Source organism: Hevea brasiliensis, chromosome 8 (genome assembly GCF_030052815.1).
Source record: "Hevea brasiliensis isolate MT/VB/25A 57/8 chromosome 8, ASM3005281v1, whole genome shotgun sequence".
Classification (NCBI taxonomy): domain Eukaryota; kingdom Viridiplantae; phylum Streptophyta; class Magnoliopsida; order Malpighiales; family Euphorbiaceae; genus Hevea; species Hevea brasiliensis.
In genome coordinates, this window is record NC_079500.1 from 22,561,401 (window position 1) to 22,585,259 (window position 23,859).

The window sequence follows — 23,859 nt, forward strand, 5'->3', positions numbered from 1 at the left end:
ACCTAAAGCAGGATAGACACAAGTACCAATAATCACCAAGTCAGCCACAGTAAGTTCATGGTTATTTACCTCCTGGTAGTAGGTTCCCATATACATCCTCTTCTAGTGTGACTCTTCCATCAGTAGCTTTTTATACTCAGCTACCTTGGCAGCAAGTTCATAGAAGTCCCTGGATTCTATCCCTTGGAACTTCTTCCTTAACTTGATGTCCAGTCCCTGTTGGGCCATCTTCACATACTCAGTCTCTAGTAAGAACACCTTGCACTTATTCCTCATCTTCTTAAATCGAGAAATGAAAGTATCAGCTAATTTTCCACTCCTTTGTGTTATCCTTGATAATTCATCGACACATGCTTCTAGCTCAGCTCTGAAGAACTGAGTATAGAATAGCCTCTCCATTTCCTACTAGGAATACACAGAGTTTTTAGGAAGAGTAGAGTACTAAGTAAAAGCAGTACCAGTGAGAGAGTTTGAAAATAATCTTAGCTTATAACTAGCAAAATTCTTGTAATTTACCAATTCACCACACTGGATTGTGAACTTTGCTATGTGTTCCAGAGTTGATTGTCTATCTTCTCTTGAAAAGACTTTAAAGTTTAGGATGTGGTACCCTCTTAGATACGTGTTATCCCTGTCAATAAAGTCTACATATGGGTTATGGAACTTTGATCGGCCAATTTGGCTAAGGCCAGGCCCATACAACTCTTGCACAACATCTCTAACAACATCCATTATCACTTGGGGTGTAGCTGGAATGGCAGGTACCTATACTGTAGGAGTTGGTACCTGAGGCAGAGGTGTTGGTACTGTTTAAGGTATTTGTGTAATAGACATTGTAGTTCCTCTGAAGTTCTTACCACCCAAGCCAAAAGAGCCAAAGGTCACTTGGGGCATCTGCACTTGCTATTGCTAGAGAGTTGGTATCACTTGAGGACCTATAACTGCTTCTGCATCATAAACACTAGGATAAGTGATTGGGTTAGTATTACTGATGACTTGGGTAGGAACAATAGTTTTGCCATTGGTGTTCTTGTTTGGCTAGCCACCTGTTCTTCTCTCCTGTGGGGTAGTTGGTATCTTTCTTTGCTGCTAGCACGGCTTCCCTTAGCATTGCCCTGAGGAGTTCGGGACTAGACTTGCCTCCTATGCTCCTTAGAACCTCTGGGTACATCATCAGACTCCTCTAGCTTAGAGACCTAGCCATCAAAAGGTAATAAAATAGGCAAATTAAACTTTTTAGTCAATGACTAAATCAACAAAACAATCTTCTCTATGTTTGTATCAATTTTGTCAAAAACTAATCCATCCGCCTTCCTATGCCTTTCTCTAGGACATCAGTAATAGTTGCTGCGAGGTTTCTTTCATTAATAACAAAAACTGAATCACCTTGCTCCTGGTTTGGAGTGTTGATTAAGGTATGTATAGTTTTTAACACATCTGGATTCTGTACTTCTTCTCCATAAGTAGCTGGTCCTTTCTCAAATCGTTCCACCATGAGAGGCACTTGAAAATTTGGGCCAACTGCTGTAGGACTCTCCTCCATGTCTTGAGACTCGGTAATTTCTTTGCCATGATCACTTTTAGTTTTTAGAGGTATGGTGTTGCCTGCAAAAACACAATGAAAACAGTAATGTTGAATGAAATAAGATTGTGGTCCCACTAGGCGTGCCAAAACTTATTTTTTTTTCAGGAAGTAATTTGGTTGTCTTATAGCTTACGGTTGCACGACCGTGTCAGATACTAAGTATATCACCTGAGATTGCGCTCTAATTTCTCAGAACTGACTATACTGTACGCAACTTCATCAATGTCACGAGTGACAAGTAATTAAAGGCAAGTGAACTAGAATTGAAAGCTTTGATTGCTTAAAAAGAAAGTACAAGACTTGAAATTAAATGCAAAAACTTTGAAAAAATAAAAGATTGATAAAATAAAAATAAAAGACTATTAGATTCTAGTTGAGTTATTGTTGTTTGATATTGTTGTAGTTTTCACGTTACTGTGTATCTAACTTTTATAATTCTGCTTGCAGGTATATGTAAGATTCTGAAAGACACTTTGTTAAGTTCTCTTGTTACTTGTAATTACCTGTCCACTCTTTAAAACCACTTAAAACTGTCGTCAACTCTTTTATAACCATTTAATAATCACCATTAATTTAATTATTAATTATCTTAGGCTACAAATTAATTAAATTAATAAAATAAAATTAATTAAATTAATTTCATAAAAATTACTTTAATTAATTTTTAGGTCCAATAATTAATAAATAAAATAATTATTTTTGGTGCAAATAAATTTAAATTTTAAAAATTGATAAAATATAATTTAATTAAATAAAAAATAAAGCCCTAGTTTCAAAAAAAAAAAAGTCCTCAGCCTTGATGGGCCAGAGCAGAGAGAAGTAATACTGAATGGGCTGCTCGGATCTTCTGCCTATAAAAGCGGTTTAATTTTGCCGCTTCATTTCAAGCAACAGGCGCAGAGCTGATACGCAATCTTCCTTCCTTGGCACTCTTTCTGAAAATGAGTCGTGAATCCTCTCGCTCGGCTAATTCAGGCCAAAGATCAAAGAGAAGCCTCAACAGTTCCAATTATTCAAATAATAGCAATAGCAGTAACAAGAAGAGCAAAATCTCCAATCAGAAAACCCTAGGGATGGCCTGGGGCGCCAATTCCCTCTCCTCCTCTCGTTCCTCCTTCCGCACTTCTCCTTTCTCTGATTTTGGCAGGTCCTCTCTCACTCTCAGTTTCTGCATTCGTTGTTTTTTATTTTAAATGATCATATGTCGATTTTCTCTGATAATTTACTTTGATTATGATAATTTCTTGATAATTTAGAAGTTGATTTACCAGAACAACGTATTGAATTTCATTTGTAATTGGAATCTTCTTGTGTTTTAATTGGTACTTAGATGGTTTCAATTTGATTATTTTTGGTGATTTGGCTGTAGTTATATGGTGGAGAAGAACAGGAAACTTCAAAACCAGTTCAATGCGGAGGCTTCAAATTCTTCTCATGGTGGTTCCAGTTCTGAGAAGCCGATATTTGATGGGGTTTCCATATTTGTTGATGGTTTCACAATTCCTTCTAGACAGGTACAATTGTGTAATAAGTTATTGACATCTTGTTAACCTCTGTATGCTTGCTGAGAAAATGGAGTTGTGAAATGAATAAAATAGGGAAAAGTTAATGTTTATTTCCTGGTTCGCTATATGAAGCATATGTTTGATGTGTGTTGGGTTAATGGTTATCTCTCGTTAGCAGTGGAAAATGTAAGGTTTCAATTTTCTTTTATCTCAAATTATTGCCATTGAGAGATGATATTGTTAAAAATTGTGTTTGACATTTAAAATTGCTTCAGGAACTGCGTGGCTACATGTTGAAGTATGGGGGGCGATTTGAGAATTACTTTTCCAGGCATCGTGTTACACATATCATCTGCTGCAACCTTCCTCACGGCAAAATAAAGAACCTGAGGTTCATAATGGTTTATTAGTTTTTGTTCTCTACAGACTAAAATGATAGATGTTTATATTTTTATTGTTGATGATTCCAATGCAGGTCTTTCAGTGGTGGGCTGCCAGTAGTTAAACCTGCGTGGATTTTAGATTCTGTTGTTGCTAGCAAACTTTTGAGTTGTAAGTTCATGCATTTTGTTGATGTGGTGATCAGAAATGGACAAGAAGAAAAGTTTTAAGAAGTTAGTAAAAGAAATAATGTAACGAATGGAAAATAGAATATTTTAGGGCAACAGTAAGATTTGCAAATTTTAATGCATTGCTCCTCTTTCTGTATCATTGCTTTGAAATTAACATAGCAAGAACCGTTGTTTTGTTATTTTATTATTTATTTTTTTTTATAATGCGGTGGGGGTTTGAATGAAATAGGATAGATATTAAAGGTCATTGCTTATGTGCATGATTTCATGCATGCATGTGCTAATGTATTTATGAACAACACAAATTACTTAGTAAAAAGAAAGGGGAAATTACAAAAAAAACTACCCCTGTGGTTTTGCGTATTTTTGAAGTAGAGTCCTGAGGTTAACTTTTTAACAAAAGAGTGCCTCGAGGTTATGCGCCCTTAGCAAAGAGGAAAATTGCTTAAATGCCGTTAGGGTAAATAACAATTTTGTCTCTGATGTTTGGTGAAACTTACATCTTAATCCCAATATTTTAAAATCCACATAATTGTTGACATTTTAATAAACCTACATACTTATCCCTGCCTGAAAGTATATGGACACAAAAGTGTCCAGATTGTTTTTTTTTGTTAATTATAAAATAATGTAATAGAATAATAAAATTTCCCATTAAATTCTTTTAGTTTAAATATATAATATGCCTAGAACATCGATAAAAGAAAATGATTATATTATAATTAAAATAAGAAATATTTTAAAATGTGGGAACTATTTTATAATAAAATTTATATTATAAATTTATAATATTATTTTTGTATTTTTGGTATAATTAATGATAAATTGGACAGAGAATTGGACGAAGTAACTAATTTGTAGGTTTATTTAAATGTCAAGGGCTAAATAGATAGGTTTTAAAAATACAAGAACTAATATGTAGGTTTACTACATCTTAGGGACTATAATTTACCCTAAATTTTTTTTGACGGCATTTAAGCAATTTCCCCTCTTTATTAACAGAGCTAAAACTTAGGATACCTTTTTATCACAAACTTAACCTGAGGACTTTACTTGACAAATGCATCAAACTCCAAGTTAGTAAATTTTAATTTTCCCAAAAAGAAATTATAGTCTATTATTTGGTTAGTATAAATATTTGGACAAAAATAAAATGGTTAAGTGTAAATAACAAGTCTAGACTGCATTTTTAACGTTGATTTTTTTTGATAATTGTAATTGCTTGCCATATCATGCAATGTTTCAAACATACTCTAACTTTTCTATTATTTTGCAAAATATTTAGAAAATCTAGGGGAACAATGATATGAATGCAAGAAAGTCCCAATTGCATAATGTAAAATTGATGTCTCTCTGGTTTGGATAAGGGGGGTGGAGTGCTGCAGATAGTTGTCCAGTCCTCCTGGCCGAGAGTTCTTGCTTCTCCTTCTGTGATTTTTGGGAGGATGGCTTAAACATTAATTTATTCTATCTTGATTTTATGGATTTTATTTTGCTGTTTCTAGGGGTTCCTTACCAACTTGAGCAGCTTGCTGATAACCAACCAAAGTTGTCAGCTTTCTTTGCTGTTAAAAACACACCAGTTGCTGAGGATGCTTTGAATGTTATGGACCCATCTTTGAAAGGTGGCACATCACAGGATGCAGGCTTATTTGTTGTGGGTGATCCTGTGAAAGAAGGAGAGCAAATTGATGGACAATTTGGGGATCATGATTGTAAGATTGAGGAGCCAAGTAGCAGTAGTGGAAAATCTTCTGAAGTGAGGATGGTAGAACCAACTGATACGGAAGATGAAAGCAGTGTAAACAATGAAATTCGCTCTAGATCCTGTCCATTGTCTGTGTCAGTCAGAATTGACTGTTTAGATAATCAAAATGTGAGAAAATCACCAACTCCGTCAATTGCTGGGCCTTCTAATCCTCATCATTCAACTCTTGAGGATCCCAATTTTGTGGATAATTACTTTAAGGTACTGATGCAGAAAACTAACTGTATGTTACTGATAAACTCAATGCCTTTACTTTTTAGTCCCATATTATTTTATTCTTTATTAACTGGCTCTCTCTCTCTCTCTCTCTCTCTCCTTTATTTTAACTCTTTAAAACTATTTGTCTTGTTCTTTTTTGTTACACCTTTTAAAATAGAGACTTATTTGACATTATAGGCATAGTTTCCATAATAAGTTATTGTTTTCGCTGCTTTCATAATGTAAGAATTTAAACATATATTAATGCGTGTGTTCCAGCTAGTTTGTTCTTTTGCTGCATGAGTGTTACTCAGAAGAACATAATAAGCATCTGTTAAAAATGGAATAGTAATTGTCGTGGAAGTTTTTTTTTGTTTTCAATTTTTGTACTTGTCAGCTTCAAGGGACCTGAAAATTTATATGTTTCTTTTGTTGTGCCTTGCTGAAATGTTATGCTTATGACATCTTTGAAGATTAAGAATGATTGTTAATATGTTACATTTCAGTTTTATGGCATTTGGTCTATTCTTTATTTATTTTACTTATTTACAACTGATGAGCTTTGCGGTTGGTTGTCTTTTTCTTGATATTGACTATATTTGATGCAACGCTTTCTAGCTCTGTATCCAAGGAGAGGATTTTTCCCAGAATCAAGCCCACTAGAGTTGTATCCAATTTAAATCCAAATTTCAAATGCTTTCTTATTAGCTTTACTTATTTTAGTATAACTATCTTCTTCGCAATTTAGGTTTTACGAAGAGGTGATTTGTCGTATTGTACCATATTTTTCAATTAATATAAGACTTCATGGACTTCCTAAATATTTTGTTCCATAAACTAATGTGCTAAATTCAATTCGATTACGTGCATGCTAAGAATTTTCTAGTGTCGCCTTAGAAATAAAGGTTATTAAATTCTTAATTTTCTTGATGGGTTGTCTTGTCACTTGATTACTGTTTGGGTTAATATTGGGGCATTATGCAAATATTATGTCATCATTTATTATCAATAGAACTACCCTATTTGGTCTTGTGCTGACTGAGCTTTGGTTTCTGCAGAGCTCAAGATTGCACTTTATAGGAACCTGGAGAAATCGGTACCGCAAGCGTTTTTACCCCTTATCTAATGAGTTTAGGTGTAGAAGCGCTTCTACTGTCAATGCTTCTGATAATTCCCAGAAAACTACTATCATCCATGTTGACATGGTATTATCATTGAGCATAATCCTAATTTTATTATTTTGCTGTAAGGTAGTTTGATATCCATGTCCTACAAAATTTTGAACCAAACATCTAAACTTAACTAACTTTTGCAACGATTGTCAAAAGAAGAAATAAAATAAGAAAGAGGAATAAAGAGGAAAGATAAAAGAAATAGTGAATTTTTTTTCCTTGTTAATGAATTTGGGAAAAACCTTCTGAAGATTATTGAGCTGATTACAAAATATCTTTAGTTGAAATTATCAATCCAGTAAAGTAAAAGAAAAAAAATGCAACCAATTTTGAGAAAGAAAATTCAAAATTATAAAAACATGGGGAAAGAAATGAAAGAAGAAAAAAGAGATAATTACTTTTCCTAAGATTTTGCATGAAAAATATTAGAGTCCCTATTGCTTAAAAAATATGTATCAGTTCCTGTAGTTGGTTAGTAGCAGAACATGCTATTCCTTGAATTGCAAATACAATATTATTTAACTTTTATCATATTTTAATCTTCAAATTCTAGAATTTTACTGTATATTAGTCTCTTAATTCTAAAATTTCATTAAATTTTAGTCCTTGAGTTTCATTATTGCAAATAGTTAAGCCACTCAAATTCTTATGTCAATAGTATTGCAAGGATTATACTGCATATTTTTTAAGTTTGACTACACTTTATTTCTTGAGTTTGAATGTTACAAAGTACTTTTGTCTCTCCAACTTTCAAGTTTTACATTGACGGTAGTTTTAGGACTAAACTACGTATTTTTGAAATACCAAGAGCTCAAGTGCTATATCTGCAAAACCTCAAGGTTGTTTTAGTAACTATTCCAAAAAGATGAATAAATGAAACAATGGAAACAATGATAATTTTGAGATGTTGCAATAAAGCAAATCTTCACCATTGAGCAAGATCTTTAGGATTGCTGTACATGTAGTTCCTGCCCTGAAAAAATAATTTTCCCATACTTTGTTTGTAAATGTCAATCTATAATAAAAAAATAATTTAGGATAATTTTGGAATGTGGAATTGCTCTGTCCTTAAATATTGACAACATATTGTCATGTATATAACGTAATATGATGCATTTTGAAAGCATTTTTAATTGTTTAAATGGTAGAGGAATACGACAATAACAGCTAAGTCTTAATCCCAAACTAGTTGGGGTAAATGGTAAAGGAATAAAAGAAACAAATATCCAAGTTTTCAAGACTTACCCAAACCTTTGAACTGGTGGTCAAGAATTATGGGCCAAAGGTTCAACTGGAGTCAAATTGGGGTTGAGTCGGAGTTATACACACACGCACGCGCACACACATACACACACGCACGCACACATGTAAACAAGTAAATTAAAATACGTATCCAAATTACAAAATTTTATAAGTATAAAAATAATTATAATTAAATTTCAGTATACAAATTCTCTTTTAATAGATATTTTTAAAATTTTATTACAATTTAAAATTTCAAAGTAATAATATTTTATAATAGAAGAAATAGTTAAATAAAGGTTTACATGAAAATAAATATATTAATGTTAATGAATAGAGAAATAGTTAAAATAAATGTTTACATTAAAATAAATATATTAATGTAAATATATTAATGTTAATGAAAAATAAAATTAGAGTATGTTAATATATTTTACACATAATAAATTATATAAATATAATTTTTTATGTTATAAAAATAAATGTAATAAGAGTTAAAATATTTTTTGCTAGGACTGTTAAATAAAATTTTGAAATAACACATCCTAATGACTAGTTTGGCTAGAGAAGTTGGTGGCGGTTTTCAGTAGATAGATATATTTGATTTTCAATCACTATGAGATTTAAATGTATTTTCTGGATATCTTGCACGAGTATCTTCCCTTTCTCAAGGACGCTAATATGATGGACAGGACTGCTTTTTTGTCTCGGTTGTCATCAGGAACCGTCCTGAGTTACAAGATAAGCCTGTAGCTGTGTGCCATTCAAACAACCCAAAAGGAACTGCTGAAATTTCCTCTGCAAACTACCCTGCCCGAGAATATGGTTGGTTTTGTCTTGACTCATTTCTCTCTTTCAACATTCTATTTGGCTAGAGTTTGTTTATATTGTATTAAATAATGTGTTCAGGAGTTAAAGCTGGAATTTTTGTTAGAGATGCCAAAGCTATTTGTCCACATCTTATCATTTTTCCATACAACTTTCAAGCTTATGAAGAGGTAGTTTATACTTTGAAGCATTCAATTACTATTTAAATTGCAAATTGATTGAGAAAAAAATTTATGTCTTAAAAAAAAAATCTCCTTTATTTTTGCTTTTGGAGCCATATAATATGTTGCCTAATCTGCAGGTAGCTGATCAGTTTTATAATGTCTTACACAAGCACTGCAGCAAAGTGCAGGTCTACTCTGAAGCACATTCTTAGAATTCAAGTAATTATTTCAGTTGCATTCTTATTGATATTGCTGCTGATTTAATCACAGGCAGTAAGCTGTGATGAAGCATTTTTAGATATCACAGATTTGGGAGAAATAGATCCTGAGGTTTTAGCTTCAACAATAAGAAAAGAAATTTTTGAGACTACAGGATGCAAAGCTAGCGCTGGAATAGCTGGGAATATGCTCATGGCTCGCCTAGCTACTAGAACTGCAAAACCTGATGGTCAATACTACATCCCTCCTGAAAGGGTAATGCTTGTGGATTGTTGCAGTAACTTAGATTTTCACTTCCCATCACGGGTTTTAAGTAATAGCTGATTTTGAATTTTTAAGCTGTTACATATTGGAAGATGAGTTTACATGGACGATTTTTGCAGTTACATTACTAAGATTTTGAATTTGCTTTCAAATTTGTTGGTCATTATTTATTGGAAAATAAGGCTGCCTTTGATTTTTTGCATTATATTATTGAGTTTTGAGTTCAGTGAATCAGTGCCATATTTGATCTCAAATTTTTTTAAAGAAAATTTATTTTGCAAATTGTTTGAAAAAAAAAAATCACAGTGGCAGTGGCTGATATAGTATGTTTCCTTCCTATTCTAACACACTTACCAATACCGAATCTACCATTTAAAACCCTGTTCCCTTGACTGAGGAATTTGTACAATAGCATTTATGGACTAATCATTTTGTTGGGATTCAATTTCTTTTGCTTCTTAGGAACCATGTATATTGTTGTTTTATTTGGTAGATGGCATTTATTTTATTTATTTTTAGTTTTCGTTTGCCATAGCTATAATTGGAAGATGATTTATTTGACTTTGTTCTTTTAAATCTAAGGATATCTTTTGAATTTTGAGTTCAGTGAATTTTGAATTTTGAATTTGCTTTCAAATTTGTTGGTAATTATTTATTGGAAAATAAGGCTGCCTTTGATTTTTTGCATTACATTATTGAGTTTTGAGTTCAGTGAATCAGTGCCATATTTGATCTCAAATTTTTTTAAAGAAAATTTATTTTGCAAATTGTTTGGAAAAAAAAATCACAGTGGCAGTGGCTGATATAGTATGTTTCCTTCCTATTCTAACACACTTGCCAATACCGAATCTACCATTTAAAACCTTGTTCCCTTGACTGAGGAATTTGTACAATAGCATTTATGGACTAATCATTTTGTTGGGATTCAATTTCTTTTCCTTCTTAGGAACCATGTATATTGTTGTTTTATTTGGTAGATGGCATTTATTTTATTTATTTTTAGTTTTCGTTTGCCATAGCTATAATTGGAAGATGATTTATTTGACTTTGTTCTTTTAAATCTAAGGATATCTTTTGAATTTTTGGACCTAGGATGTTGACCTTATTCATTTTCTTTTCTTACATACAAGTTTTAAGATTGATTCAGACTACTAGGATGAATGTATGAATTTTTTGATGCTTATGATTGTATAATTTGGTTATTTTATGAGACAAAAGTGATATTCCTTATCATGCCATGTTTAAAGATTGATCCATACATAAAATTTTCAAGGAACTATTGCTGGCTGTAACCTTGTTTAACATTTTCATTGCATATAATGTGTTCATTACTCATAAATTTGTTTCAAACATTTGGTATGAGCAAGAAGCAAAGCTTGTTTAGATGTTTCTGCACATCTAGGACCTTGCTCGGTGTCCATTCTGTTTTTAGTTTCTTGTTTTTGTTGTTTGACTGTCAAAGGAATTTACGTGCATAAAATATATTTATTTTTGCTTTTTGGTGGTTTAAAACTGAAATTAGTTTGTTGCACTGCAAACAATCCATAAAAGTGGTTTTCTTGGTTTCCTCAACTTGTTTTCTAAAAAATAATTTTTTAAAATTTGACAACAGAAACTGAAAGCAGATAATAGAATTGATACAAAACAGCCCCTAATATTACCTAAAAATTAAAAATGCTAATCTTATGTTCAATTTGAGAGTTACTTTAAAGTATGTATGTTATGTATGGTTGCTGTTTGATTAACAGAAGTATTTTGACTGTTTTAGGTGGATGAGTATTTACATGAACTTCCAATTAAGGCACTTCCAGGAATAGGGTATGTTTTAGAGGGGAAGTTGAAGAAGCAAAATATTTCAACTTGTGGACAATTGCGCCTGATTTCTAAGGTTAGAATTAGTAGAAACATTATTTTCTTCTGTCATGTTTTGAAATAGTTTGGATACTGTATTTGTTGATTTTGATTGATTTAGAATGTGTGCTGTTATTTCTTTTGTTGTCTATCCATTTTTAACTTTTATTTCTCTTAGAATTTATTTAGTTTCATGATAAGCTTGAAACTGATCTTGACCCATGCCTGTTGTAATTTCCCCTACCTTGCCTTTCCTTTTCTTTAAAAAATTTTATATTGGTGCTTTCCTTTCTCTTGAATTGATTGATGACAAGGGAATGGAGGAAAGTATATTGAATTAGTAAATGCTTAACATTCGGCGTCTAGAATAATCAGGATGGAAATAAACTGTCTAAATACTACATGAGACAATTTTTTTTTTCTTCCTAATATCGATAAAATGATTAACCTAATAAGCATTAGTCAAGGAAGTGATTATATTGATGAGCTATTTGTTTATAGGGATTGTACAAAATTATTACAATGGGTTGATAACAAATAATATTAGTGAAAGAGCATAAATTGTAATTTTTAGCTAACTGGAGTTTATTATAGGGCTTCATGATTTCTTGTTGAAGCCCTGCTTTTGATTTAAAAAACCCACATTTCTTGCAAAGATGAATGTTTTTAGTAAACAACTTTCTTGTCTTGTAGGCTTTAAGTAAAAAAAGTACTTAGTTTGAAAAAGTAATGGTTGCATATGAGGCTACAAAGAATTTTTTATTGTTAGAATTTTATTTTCGACTCCATAAGAGAGCTTGAAAGTATTTGGATTGTGGTTTTCTTTATTGAGGTACCTTGAAATGTGAAACTACTTGATTCTGAATCACAAAAATGAATCATGCACTCTCTACTTCTATTAAATATAAAGTTGGTGATATCAAGAACCTTTTTCTCATCCTTTTTCCTATATATATATATTCTCCTAATTTTTTTACTCATGGTAACAATATTTTCTCTTTGAATTTAGACTTTTATACAGATAAGAACAGTAGGGGGATGACTTAATTATCTTTGTTGCTTGTTTTGTTGGATTTTGTTCAATTGTTTCCTAGAGCACATAAAAGGATTTGATCTTTGAATTCTTCTGGAAGTCCTTCTGTTTTCAGCCTTATATGTCCTTTTCATACTCTCTGTTTAAATTGCCACTCAAGATGAGGCTTTTATTTGTCTGTATTTCTCTAAAAGGTGAATACTAATGATCTTTTGCATTAAAGAAGGCCTAATAAGAATTTTCATGATTGATGTGTTATGTGTTACATGTATAGTGAGACTCATTCTTGCTTGTTTCTACATCATATTGTTAGTTTGGGCAATCAACAGCCTTTTCAGCATTTTGAGGAGCATTGGGTGTTTCCAGAATCTTCAGAGATTACTTTGGTTTAAAATGGAGAGGATTTGGTGGCAGGAAAGATGCCAAAATTCTTTAGAGTTGTGCATTTATCTCATTACTTTCTTTCTTCTTTTTCTTTTCTTATATAACAAAAAGGCCTGATTCATGTCAGCATGATGTGGACCTGCTGTGGTCTGGCTTGGCACATTCTTCAGCTGCATATTTGTAATAATTGGTTATAGTAATAATTTTATTGCTTTTTAAATTGTCTTGTTAACTATTAAGAGATTATCAGTTATCTTTCTTGCAATACCTTGCTTTACCATTTACCCATTCATGTAAAGGCTACCAAGAGCTTGTGAGATTTGTTTTTATGCTTCACGAATTGTACATCCTATTTTATAGAAAATGATTTTTCTTTATTGTAAATTTGCATAAGGAGATGTTCAAGTATCTGATGGCATGTCTTCATGCAATCTTTAGGACTCTCTTCAAAAGGATTTTGGTTTGAAAACTGGAGAAATGCTCTGGAATTATAGCAGAGGAATTGATAATCGGCTAGTTGGAGTTATTCAGGTTTGGCAAAGAAGATGGCTTTAAACATTATCTTGCTTTCTAGTTTTTTTATTTTATTTTATTTTTTTTATTTATTTATTTTTTTAAGTTTGGCTCCCTTGTTTAGATCAGTCTCTATTTATTACTTGTGCTCTCCATTCAGCATTATTCAAGCACTTATGATAGATGATCATCTGCAGGAAAGTAAGTCTGTTGGTGCTGAAGTAAATTGGGGTGTGAGGTTTAAGGATATGCAAGATGTTGGTATTCTTGTGCACTATGGATGCTCTTTTTCATTTTGGTTTTATTTCTTTTTCTATTTTAAGACTGAATGGCTCAAGAAATGAACTGATTACTTCAGAGCCGGAATTTCCTCTTAAACCTTTCCAAGGAGGTTTCGTTACGCTTGCAGGGATGTGGAGTGCAAGGGCGGACCTTTACCCTTAAGGTATTTCCTCAACACTCCCTGACCCACTTTTTTTGCAGTCATTGGAAAAATATGATATTTTGTTATTCAAGTCAGTGTTGATTTGAGTAGGACTCTTTTGGTTGGTCTCCATTTTTTTTTCAAGAGGATATTTTTCCACTATTGTTGAGTGATCTTATTTCTTATGGTATGAACTAATTGAATTGTTATGGTCTCATGTACATTTATGTAGATAAAAAAGAGAAGAAAAGATGCTTTGGAGCCTACGAAGTATATGGGTTGTGGGGATTGTGAGAATCTGAGCCACTCAATGACGGTAATTATGAACCAAAATACCTATTATTTGCATGCACATACAAAGACACGTTAAAATATGTGTATGCACACATATCCATCTAGATATGCCTTTTTGATTATGGGGCTCATTATTACAACACTGGTAGGTTCCTGTTGCTACTGATGATGTTGAAGTGCTTCAAAGGATAGCAAATCAACTCTTTGGGTCTTTCCACATAGGTACTTCGTTTGTTCAGCTCAAAATATTTGTCTATCTTGTTTTTAATGGCAATGGAAAATCTCAATATGTTATTTTATTTGTGATGGAAAATGAAGCATAATGCTTTGGACAAAGAAAAGAATAATGAACCTCATAAGGAAGTCTGATTTGTTTGGCCTTTATTTTGTTAGGCTGTAATGTAGTTTTGACAGCTGAAGAGGCAGTCTAATCCAATTCCTTCCTCCTTTCTCCTTTAGGTGGAAAGCAAAGGCCATATCTTGGCTAGAAAAGAAGAACGATCTAGTGAGCAAAGGAAGCATGAATTTTCCTAATTTTTCCTCTTTCTTCTTTGTTAGCCATAAGCCCTTATCTTTTTACATTAGTTTTAGATGAATTAACGAAACATATACAAGATAGTATTCCTTGGTGCATGATGTTTGCGGATGATATTGTTCTGATAGATGAGACACGAGAAGGAGTTAATGGAAAGCTAGAGTTTTGGAGAAATACTCTAGAGTCAAAGGGTTTTAAGTTAAGTAGAACGAAGACAGAATACATGCATTGTAAGTTCAGTGAAGGCCAAACTGGTGATAGGGAAGGAGTTAGTTTGAATGGAGTGGTACTATCTCAAAGTAATCACTTTAAATATCTAGGCTCAGTCCTTCAAGTAGATGGGGGATGTGAGGAGGATGTTAGTCATAGGATTAAAGCTGGATGGTTGAAGTGGAGACGTGCTACGGGAGTTTTATGTGATCGCAAGATTCCCAATAAGTTGAGAGGAAAATTTTACCGTATAGCTATACGACTGGCTATGTTATATGGTAGTGAGTGTTGGGCACTCAAAGAGTCGTATGCGGCTAAGATAAGAGTTGCAGAGATGAGAATGTTAAGGTGGATGAGTGGCCATACTAGACTAGATAAAGTCCGTAATGAGAGTATTAGAGAAAAGGTAGGAGTGGTGCTAATCGAAGATAAGTTGAGAGAAGGGAGATTGAGGTGGTTTGGTCATGTGAAGCATAGACATACGGAGGCTCCAGTTAGACAAGTAGAGCACATTAGGTTAGAGGATAGAAAGAAAAAAAGGGATAGACCTAAATTGACTTGGAGGAGAGTAGTACAACATGACCTAGAAGCATTACATATTTCTGAGGATTTAACCCAAAATCTTTTAGAGTGGAGAAAGCGAATCCATATAGCCGACCCCAAATTTTTGGGATAAAGGCTTTGTTGAGTTGAGTTTCCTGTTTCTTCTTTGTCATATTCTTTACCTTTGCTATTTTATTTTAGTTATTATTTTTTATTTATTATTTTGAGAGGAAACCAAAGAATCTTTCCTCTAAAATCTTTAATGATAAAAGTTACTAGGAGTTAAGCTTAGCTGTAAAAGTCTCCTCTCTGCCTTGCTCTCTGTGGGAATATGCAATGTTTTGACAAAAGCTAGTTCAGGAAAAACGTTCATGTACAAAAGTTCTGGGAGCTGATAATAGTTGTGTTCTTTTCTTTTCCTTATATATATATAAAGTATGTCTGAGATGTTAAGCATTAGCATTGTTGAGTTATGGTTTTGATGATAACATAAATCACATCTTCAAAGCAAACAACTTTGCTAAAAATTTACTGCTGTAGTGATTCTTTGACTTGTCTGTAGCTACCCTTGCTTAAGAAATAAGGAATTACATGGATGACTAGACTTGGAAACTGATCTTGATCATTTTGGGCTTATTTCTTAATTAGCATGGTTATCCTATCTTCATTGATTGCTTACAGATACATGATCTTTTTCTTTTTGGAGCACAAGTACTGAATTTAATTTTTTAATTTTTTGTGGTGTTTTGGGTTGTCATCTGTAAAACAAGCACTCCATAGTTAATTTCCTAGTTGGAGATAGTTGAACTAATGCTGACATTTGGATTATTTCACATAGATGTCAAGGACATTCGTGGTGTAGGCTTGCAAGTTTCCAAGCTTGAAAATGTAGACATTTCTAAGCAAGGTATCTGCTGCATAGCTTTTTAAATAATATACTTAAGCAGTGTTTATCTCAAATGTTTTATTGCCATTTGCACAATGTTAAAATAATCCCGCCTCCTCCCCACCCCAATATCCCTACCCCCCACCCCCCCAAAAAAAAAAAAAAAAAAAGGAATGTGTTCTTTTTTGCTTTTTGGTCCGATTAAATGCGAAGGAAATTCATTCCTTTTGCTGCAGTTTTTATCCTCTCTCCTGGTTATGATATTCAAATAGTCTTGTTAATTTTTTTGGTTTTAAGGACTTGAAAGAAATTCTTTAAGATCATGGCTCACCTCCGCCTCAACAGCAACAAGAGGACAAGATAGCATCAATAACATATATAATGAGAGAACTAATATAGGTAATTTGGATTCTTTTACGGTTAATACAGTGACTTTTTATGTATATATAGGATCAGGAGCAACTAACATGTGTAAGTTAAATAGTTTTTTATTTGGTCTCATTACTTTCTCAGTGATTCATATTTTTACAAACTGACCAATAATTTGTGCAAACGATCAATGATTTCTCTGATGATGAAGTTTCTTCCAATCATGTTTCAGTGCCACCTTCCCTTTATGATCTTGATATGGGAGTTATTGAGAGTCTTCCTTCGGAACTCTTTTCAGAACTAAATGAAATTTATGGGGGGAAGTTAGTAGAATGTATCGCTCAAAGTAAAGGCAAAAGGGAAGATAGCAGTGGTTCTTCACGCATCCTATATCATGAACGAGAAGAAGGTAACTTTTCTTACCATATAGCTGATGCAATACTATTCTTCTAGTGACATCATGGCCTTGTTTTCTTAGGGACAACAGGTTGTGGTGAGGGACCTCTTGCATCTAATATTTTTCCCCCAAACATGATATTGGTGGAACACACGGTAACCTCTTTTACTTTCCTTTCCTTGTGTCCTCCTTTGGCCTTTTAATGGGTAGCTTTCTTCTTTAGTTTGTTCATTCTGCTACTGGGCATCATCCATGAAAATAAGCCTTGAATCATTCCATTTTTCATTAATTATCAGTGTATTTGATAATAATGTCTATAGGGGTTGTATTTTGGACACATTTGAGATATGACTTTGGAAATTGTATTATGTCTAAGAATGTGTTTGGTAGAAGGTTAAAAAAAATCAAGGGTTAAAGGTTAGCCTTGTAAGTTTTAACATAGTCTCCTGGTATGTGGCTCTACCTTAAGGTTCAATCTAGCTATGATGAATTTAGAGACCATGTTCATGGGCTGGATCCTTTAAAGGATCGGTTTCTTATCCAATGACCAGCTACAAGGTTTCACTTGTCTAGTGGATCAAAAGCTGCTCATCTTTCAAAAAAAATCTCAAGGCAGACAGAAATTTGTGTCAACAGTGTGTTTGCATACATAGTAGAAAGTGAAATTCAGAATGCAATATAGATGATAATTTATTATACTAAACTTTAAATATTTTTCCCTAATAGTCAAATGTCTGGCAATATTATTCATTTTGATGTTTCCTCTCTTGTTAGGATCAGAAGATGAATAAAATGGCAGAAAGTTGCTATTAAATTTTTATTGACCTCATATGGTGAACCTTCCTTATTCCTTAAATATGTAATGTTAGCTACCTTAAAGGCTAACACTGCCGCTGAAGTGTCATAATTGCCGGTTTGAAACTGGAAGACAATTCAGGCTGTGTCCATTTTTATGCATAGTGCAACATTACTTTTGGCTTACATCTGGATAAACTTTTGTATCTTTTGCCAGGCAAAGCAACATATATCTGAGCAATCACCATCAGCACCACCTGTTTCTGGTGCTGGATCCAATAATGAGGCCTATCAAACTGCAGGCCTTGTAAACATTGATTTAATGCCCTCATCTCTAAGCCAGGTTGATACCTCAGTGTTGCAGCAATTGCCTGAAGAATTGAGAGCTGATATTCTTGAACTGCTTCCTGCACACAGGAGACGAGAAGTAATTTCAACTTCATCCTTTGTCCCTGTTACAGAAAATGCCCAGGAACCATTAAAGATTGCTGAGAATCAATCCATATCTGTTAACTCCATTCTGAACAGTGATCTTTGGAGTGGAAATCCTCCACAGTGGGTTGATAAGTTCAAAGTTAGCAATCACTTGATACTAAGAACTTTGGCTGAGATGTATTACAAATTGGGTTCAACTGGAAATTTATCTTCTATACTGCAGCGTGCAATTTCTGACTGTCTATATATTCTGGATGAAAGTGATGATAGTTGGGCTGATGAAGCTAGTCATTACTTGTGTGAACTTCTCAAACAGTATATTGAAATAAAGATAGAATTTGACGTAGAAGAGATTTATTTATGTTTTCGTCTTCTTAGAAGGTATGTATCAATATCTTATTGAGTTCTCTCTCTGCCTCATACACAGCACGCACACACACACACATGCACATGTGCATGCCCAACTTGATGCATTATATTTTGGGTTATCAATGATAGTGCTGCTAATGCTTAGGAGGAGTTTATTTATTCTGGAAAACAACTTGGTTAATCATTCCACATTTGCCTAAGATTGAAGCTTCTTGTTGCTTCAGGTTTACAAAAAAGTCAAAATTCTTCTTGCAAGTATATAATATTGTCTTTCCATATCTTCAGGTTAGCACTTCCACTTAACTATTTAAAATTTTTAAATTTATGAACAGCATGTTTGCTATGGTATATGCAATTTACTCTTTATCTATAAGGCATATATGTGTGGACAAGAACTCCATTTTACTCTTGCTAGCATCTCCCCTTAGAATCTATTTTCTACTATGGAAATGCTGTTTTTTTTTTGTCCTAAACATTATAATGAAAGAATTTTCGCTGAAGATAAAAGGTTACGATGTGGAGAAAAGGGGTCCTATTCTATCTAAAACACAAGAAGGAAACCTAGAAAGTTAGTATAAAATAGTAGAATTGATGTAGCATAGGAAGAATAAAGAGATCAAGAGAAGCAAATTCTCAAGATAAAAGGAAAACAAATTCTCCAGAGAGCTAATTCTCAAAATTTTTATTTAATTGTCAATAATATCATAATAATCAAAGCTAATTATGTAGAAACCCTAGGTCCTATTTATAGAGTTTTGCTACCCTAATTACATCAGGATTAAGAACCCTGATTCCAACACTAATTACAAATTAAATAAAAAGACAAATTAAATAAAAATACTAAGTAAATAAACTACTTTAATTTTTCCTAAAATAAGTAGTCCTAATATCTCTAGGATTTTCTACGTCACATATGCTCAAACAAATTCTTCTATTTGTCACTTTATTTGTGAGTTCCTATTTAATGGTAAACACCTGTTGACCACAAGATTAGACTAGTTACCATCGGCATTATTTTGACTTACTGAATTGTTACATATTTAGGATTGAGCTTATAGAGGTTAAGCACTTTTCTAGTGTATCTTAAGTCTTCCATATGAAGAAATTTAAGGTCATTACTTGTTGCCTTCATGTCATATGCATTGGTCTTTTTTAAGACATGACTATATGTCTAACTTGTTTCCTTGTGAGCTCAATCTTCAGTCGTCTGTTGGAGATCATTATGGAGGACATTTGCATATTTCACCACATGAGTAGTGCTTCTTTTGATGGGATTCCTCGCACAATTACACAGATATTTTCCATCGAGTTTCATGCGTAGCAACTTAAGGGAAGAGTTACCATCTAGTGATTGCTATTGTCATCCCAACTTTGAGTTAGCAATGATTACTAATTCAAAAGGTAAGAATAGACAGTATCTTGGACAATATGTTGCAAATTTTTCTCAAGGTCCATGAAATATTTTGTGTTTATGCTTCAGGATACAAGAAATCCTAGTATCAACCATTTATGTTTGGAATTAAAATTTAATGTTGTGAATTGTGATCATATGGAATTGTACTGCTTTAGTCGAAACTGAAAATTATTCTCTTAATATTTAACCAAAAAAAAGATACAAAAGAGAAGTACTTAATGAAAAAATTTAAATCCATCCTATTTAGCTGGGGCTGGATGAAAATTGTGTATTTTAGTATTTCATCCATTCTATTTATGAATGCATGTTGGGATTGTGATGTCTTGTACTCTAAAGTCTAACCTTCATGGATGTACTTAATGGTTGTTCCAGTAATTTCTGCCTCACAATGGCAAACTGTCATACTTGACTTGCATGTTCTCATACATTGCTGTTATTCAAAATTGTGATGAATGCTTTCATTCTATAATCTTGATTTTGTAACTGCATCGAATATTTTGTCCACTTTCTCAATTTTCCATAATATGAATTTCTATTCTTAACAGTTCATATCAAACAAATTTGCTTATCATGGTTTTTGGATTCCTTTTTCAAGTTTAAAAAGAGGAATGGAGTTAATGATCCTCTGCATGTTTCAGAATGGAGATGGACTTCTGTGCTTCAGGTTAACATGGCACATAACTGGTTTTTCAGGTGATTAGCCGAGTAAAAGCATCTTTCAAGAGTTTGTATATGATGGAGATAATGAGCTATTCAAGATTATTATTATTATATTATTATTATTTTAGTTGACAAGACTTGTAAAGAAAAAACCATGGGCTTTTGCAATATACTCATTTTCATCTCATTTTCTTAATTGCAGTTGCATGTTTTGGTCTTGAAAGTTGAAATGCATTGCACTTGTTCCTTTTGGATTGATGATGGTGCTTCTTTCCCAGTCTATATCAAAGAATGGCAAATATATATGTACAAGGCTTTCCTGGAATGAGAATAAACAGTTGGAAGGTGCCTTGTGAATCCCAGATAGGCATTGCAGTTCTATTGCGAAATTGCTTATGACATATCGAAATTGCAATACTGTTAGTAGTCTCATAACTATGGTGCATTCCGTTGGGGTGATAGGCAATGCCTCGGCAAAGCCTTACTTTGAAAGCAGCATTTGTATTCTTGGCATAAATCCTCCCAGTTATCAGTGATTAACGGAAAAGCCAGATTGGAATTTATTGCGCTGTGGTTAGTTTGGAATTAGTAAGCACAATGGGGACTCCTAATTGTTGGCTTTCGGAAGCAGTTTTGAGTACCTGATGGAATTGATTTATAGGCAGGATCTCTAATATGAATTTAAAATATTAAGAGCTGCTGGGTTGATGTATGATGTTGCGCAGCAGTACATGTAGATAGGAACATTGCCTGCATGACAATTTGGACTGCATTGAAGCAACCAGCTATCTAGTTCTTGGTAATGTTTTTTCGTCTGAATTTTTGACTTCTGACACAGCGTTTTATTGACAGTGTACCACTCAAAACATTAAAACCCTATAATCTCCACTTTTACCTTTGAAATAACAAAGATTAGATAGACAGCATCATGTGTTAGAGCAAGCAATCTCTCGGATAATCTATCTGGTAAATAAATTTTCTTTCCCTTTCTCTGCGTTTTAGCATTATTGGGTTTTGATTTCATAGCGAGCTTAAAACTATTGATTTTTTGCTCTAGTTTTCTGTCATTAAGGCCGAATGTTGCAATTGAAGCTGATGCCCAAGTCCTTGGATCGGACGCTACTGCTTGTTCCTCCACTTTGAAGATGGAACTTAACCAACTTAAGTGTTCATGACCTTAGTTCGTTTGCTTCTCATATCTTGCTTTGTTTAAGTCAAAACCATCATTAAAGAGAAAATGAATAGGAAGTTTGAATGTTCCTCCCTTTTTTTTTTCATACTACTTTAAATATCTTGAGACTTGGTGGTTAACTTCATGTCTTGCCCTCTTCCACTTATTCAATTCTATTTCCCAGAGTTCTACTTATGCTCCTTCAAGGTTTTTTAGTACCTGAAAATATGGTCCTTGGTGTTTCTAAAGCTTGAGTGATTTTGGGTAGTGATATTGGAAAATCTGTACATGGTTATTAAAATTTGATTTGATTTTGACATGTTTGGGGTAGAGTTCTATGGTTGACATGTACTCAAAGTGGGGAGATAAGGGATGCAAGGGAAATGTTTGATTACATGCCAGAGAGGAATGCAGTTTCTTGGAGTGAGATGATTATCAGTTCAACCGTTCAAAGAAGAATGCGAGATTTTTTGGATATAACTTGGATTTTTTAATTACAAATAAAAAAAGAAATTAATCTTGACATGTATCTCAATCATTGAATAAAAAAATAATAATAATAAGAAAATGCCACAAACAAATCACATACAAAAACTTAACGGCATTAATGAATTTAATCACTCAAGTATAATAAGATGAGATAACACGAGATATTATGTAATCACTTCTCTGCATTCTTAGTTGTAGTCTTGGAAGTGATCTATCTCTGGTTTTCTAGAGAGAATTTTCTCTCTTTCTTTTTGCTTCGCCTTTACATTGGTTCTTTCTCGGGCTTGCCAAGTGACTGGCCTTTCATAGGCTTTTCCTACCCCTTTTCGGGTAGGGGAAGACTCTTTTTCTTTGGTCCAATTGTAAGTTCTCCCTCCCATCCCAAATTGGGATGTAAATAACTACTTTGGTCTTTGGTTTGCAGATCATGAGGCTTCGCAGTGAAAGGGCCTATAAAAGACTTACATGTGTTTCTGTCGGATCGAAGAATTCTCGAAGTTAGCGTGGTTAATTGCTTAGTCTTGTCTTGCGAGAGAGTGCTTGTTGTTGTTGTAAGGGTATCTCAAGAGTCCTATAGCCGGTCTGTTCCTTTGGTCCGTCAATTCTTCAAGACGAAGAAAAAGTCGTTTATACTTTGCCTTTTAACCCATTCTACAATTCACGGAGGATGGGGTAGAGTTTAGTTGTATTTTCTTGAGACACTACTGCTGTGTTGGAAGATTGAGCTTAATGCGGTGACGATGGTGGGTGCTGCCTTTCTTCCTGCTAGTTTAGGGTTTGGAGTCTATGGATTTGGGCTTTTGTATGTTTAGGACTTGGCTACAAGATTTCCTTTTCAATGTCTCTGATTTTCAGCTTGCTCTATTGAATTGGTTCTTTAAGCTTAAACTTGTATTTAAACCCATTTATCAATGATTTTTTTTCTTTCAAAAATAGTCTTTGGTTTGACTATATTCATCCAGTCTATAATAAATAAATAAATGAAATCAGGAAGATAGGTACGCTGATTTTGAAAATTTTGATTGTATTATTTTATTGAAAATTGGTGCTGACTTTGTCATTGCCATCTTCAAACTGGCATGATTTTAAGATTTCCCTTTTCTGAAGGGCACACATACGGGTTCAACTTGAATAATAGTATTTGGTATGTTCTACTTTGGACGGTGAACTGACGGCCGACTGCTTTTTGCTAACACTCGAATGTATGAGAAACCTTTCCCATTATCATATGAGATTGCTGAATTTTATAGGGCTTTCAAGTCTTTTTAATAAAGAAATAAATATTATTAATAATAGTCATATAACATCAATTTCCTTTCTTAAATTTAAAATATCATAATAAAATTATTCACTTACACTATTTAAAAAAATCAGAGTAACTATCAATTTTGCAATTGGTTCAATCAATTGCAATGAAATTGCTTGTTAAAATTAGTTACTAATAGCAATTGATTTATGAATCAATTATTAATAATAATCGATTTTAAATCATTTGCTAATTGTATATTCAAAGTTTTTCTAATATCGATTTATCACTGATTTAACAATCAATTATATTTTTATTACTTAT

At 33.2% G+C, this 23,859-nt stretch overlaps 1 protein-coding gene across 8 annotated transcripts; it reads left to right on the plus strand.

Annotated features, from left to right (window-relative positions):
- Window positions 1–2,473: 2,473 nt before the first annotated feature.
- Window positions 2,474–23,213, plus strand: LOC110638690 (DNA repair protein REV1). 8 transcript variants are annotated; one of them, XM_021789309.2, is made up of 26 exons: window positions 2,474–2,732; window positions 2,955–3,099; window positions 3,366–3,481; window positions 3,566–3,642; window positions 5,168–5,631; window positions 6,687–6,833; window positions 8,735–8,867; window positions 8,952–9,040; window positions 9,172–9,222; window positions 9,305–9,508; window positions 11,286–11,405; window positions 13,224–13,316; window positions 13,496–13,555; window positions 13,657–13,743; window positions 13,955–14,038; window positions 14,166–14,238; window positions 16,143–16,211; window positions 16,488–16,589; window positions 16,792–16,968; window positions 17,038–17,111; window positions 17,969–18,567; window positions 18,780–18,840; window positions 19,759–19,956; window positions 20,515–20,662; window positions 20,832–21,595; window positions 21,687–21,995. In XM_021789309.2, the coding sequence occupies exons 1-23, from the start codon at window positions 2,527–2,529 to the stop codon at window positions 19,810–19,812; spliced, it is 3,285 nt and encodes a 1,094-aa protein (XP_021645001.2). In that variant the 5' UTR covers window positions 2,474–2,526; the 3' UTR covers window positions 19,813–19,956; window positions 20,515–20,662; window positions 20,832–21,595; window positions 21,687–21,995. The 8 variants fall into 8 exon arrangements, with proteins under 8 accessions (XP_021645001.2, XP_058007453.1, XP_021645003.2 ...); XM_058151470.1 differs by having other exon boundaries at window positions 20,565–20,662; XM_021789311.2 differs by having other exon boundaries at window positions 20,574–20,662.
- Window positions 23,214–23,859: the final 646 nt, after the last annotated feature.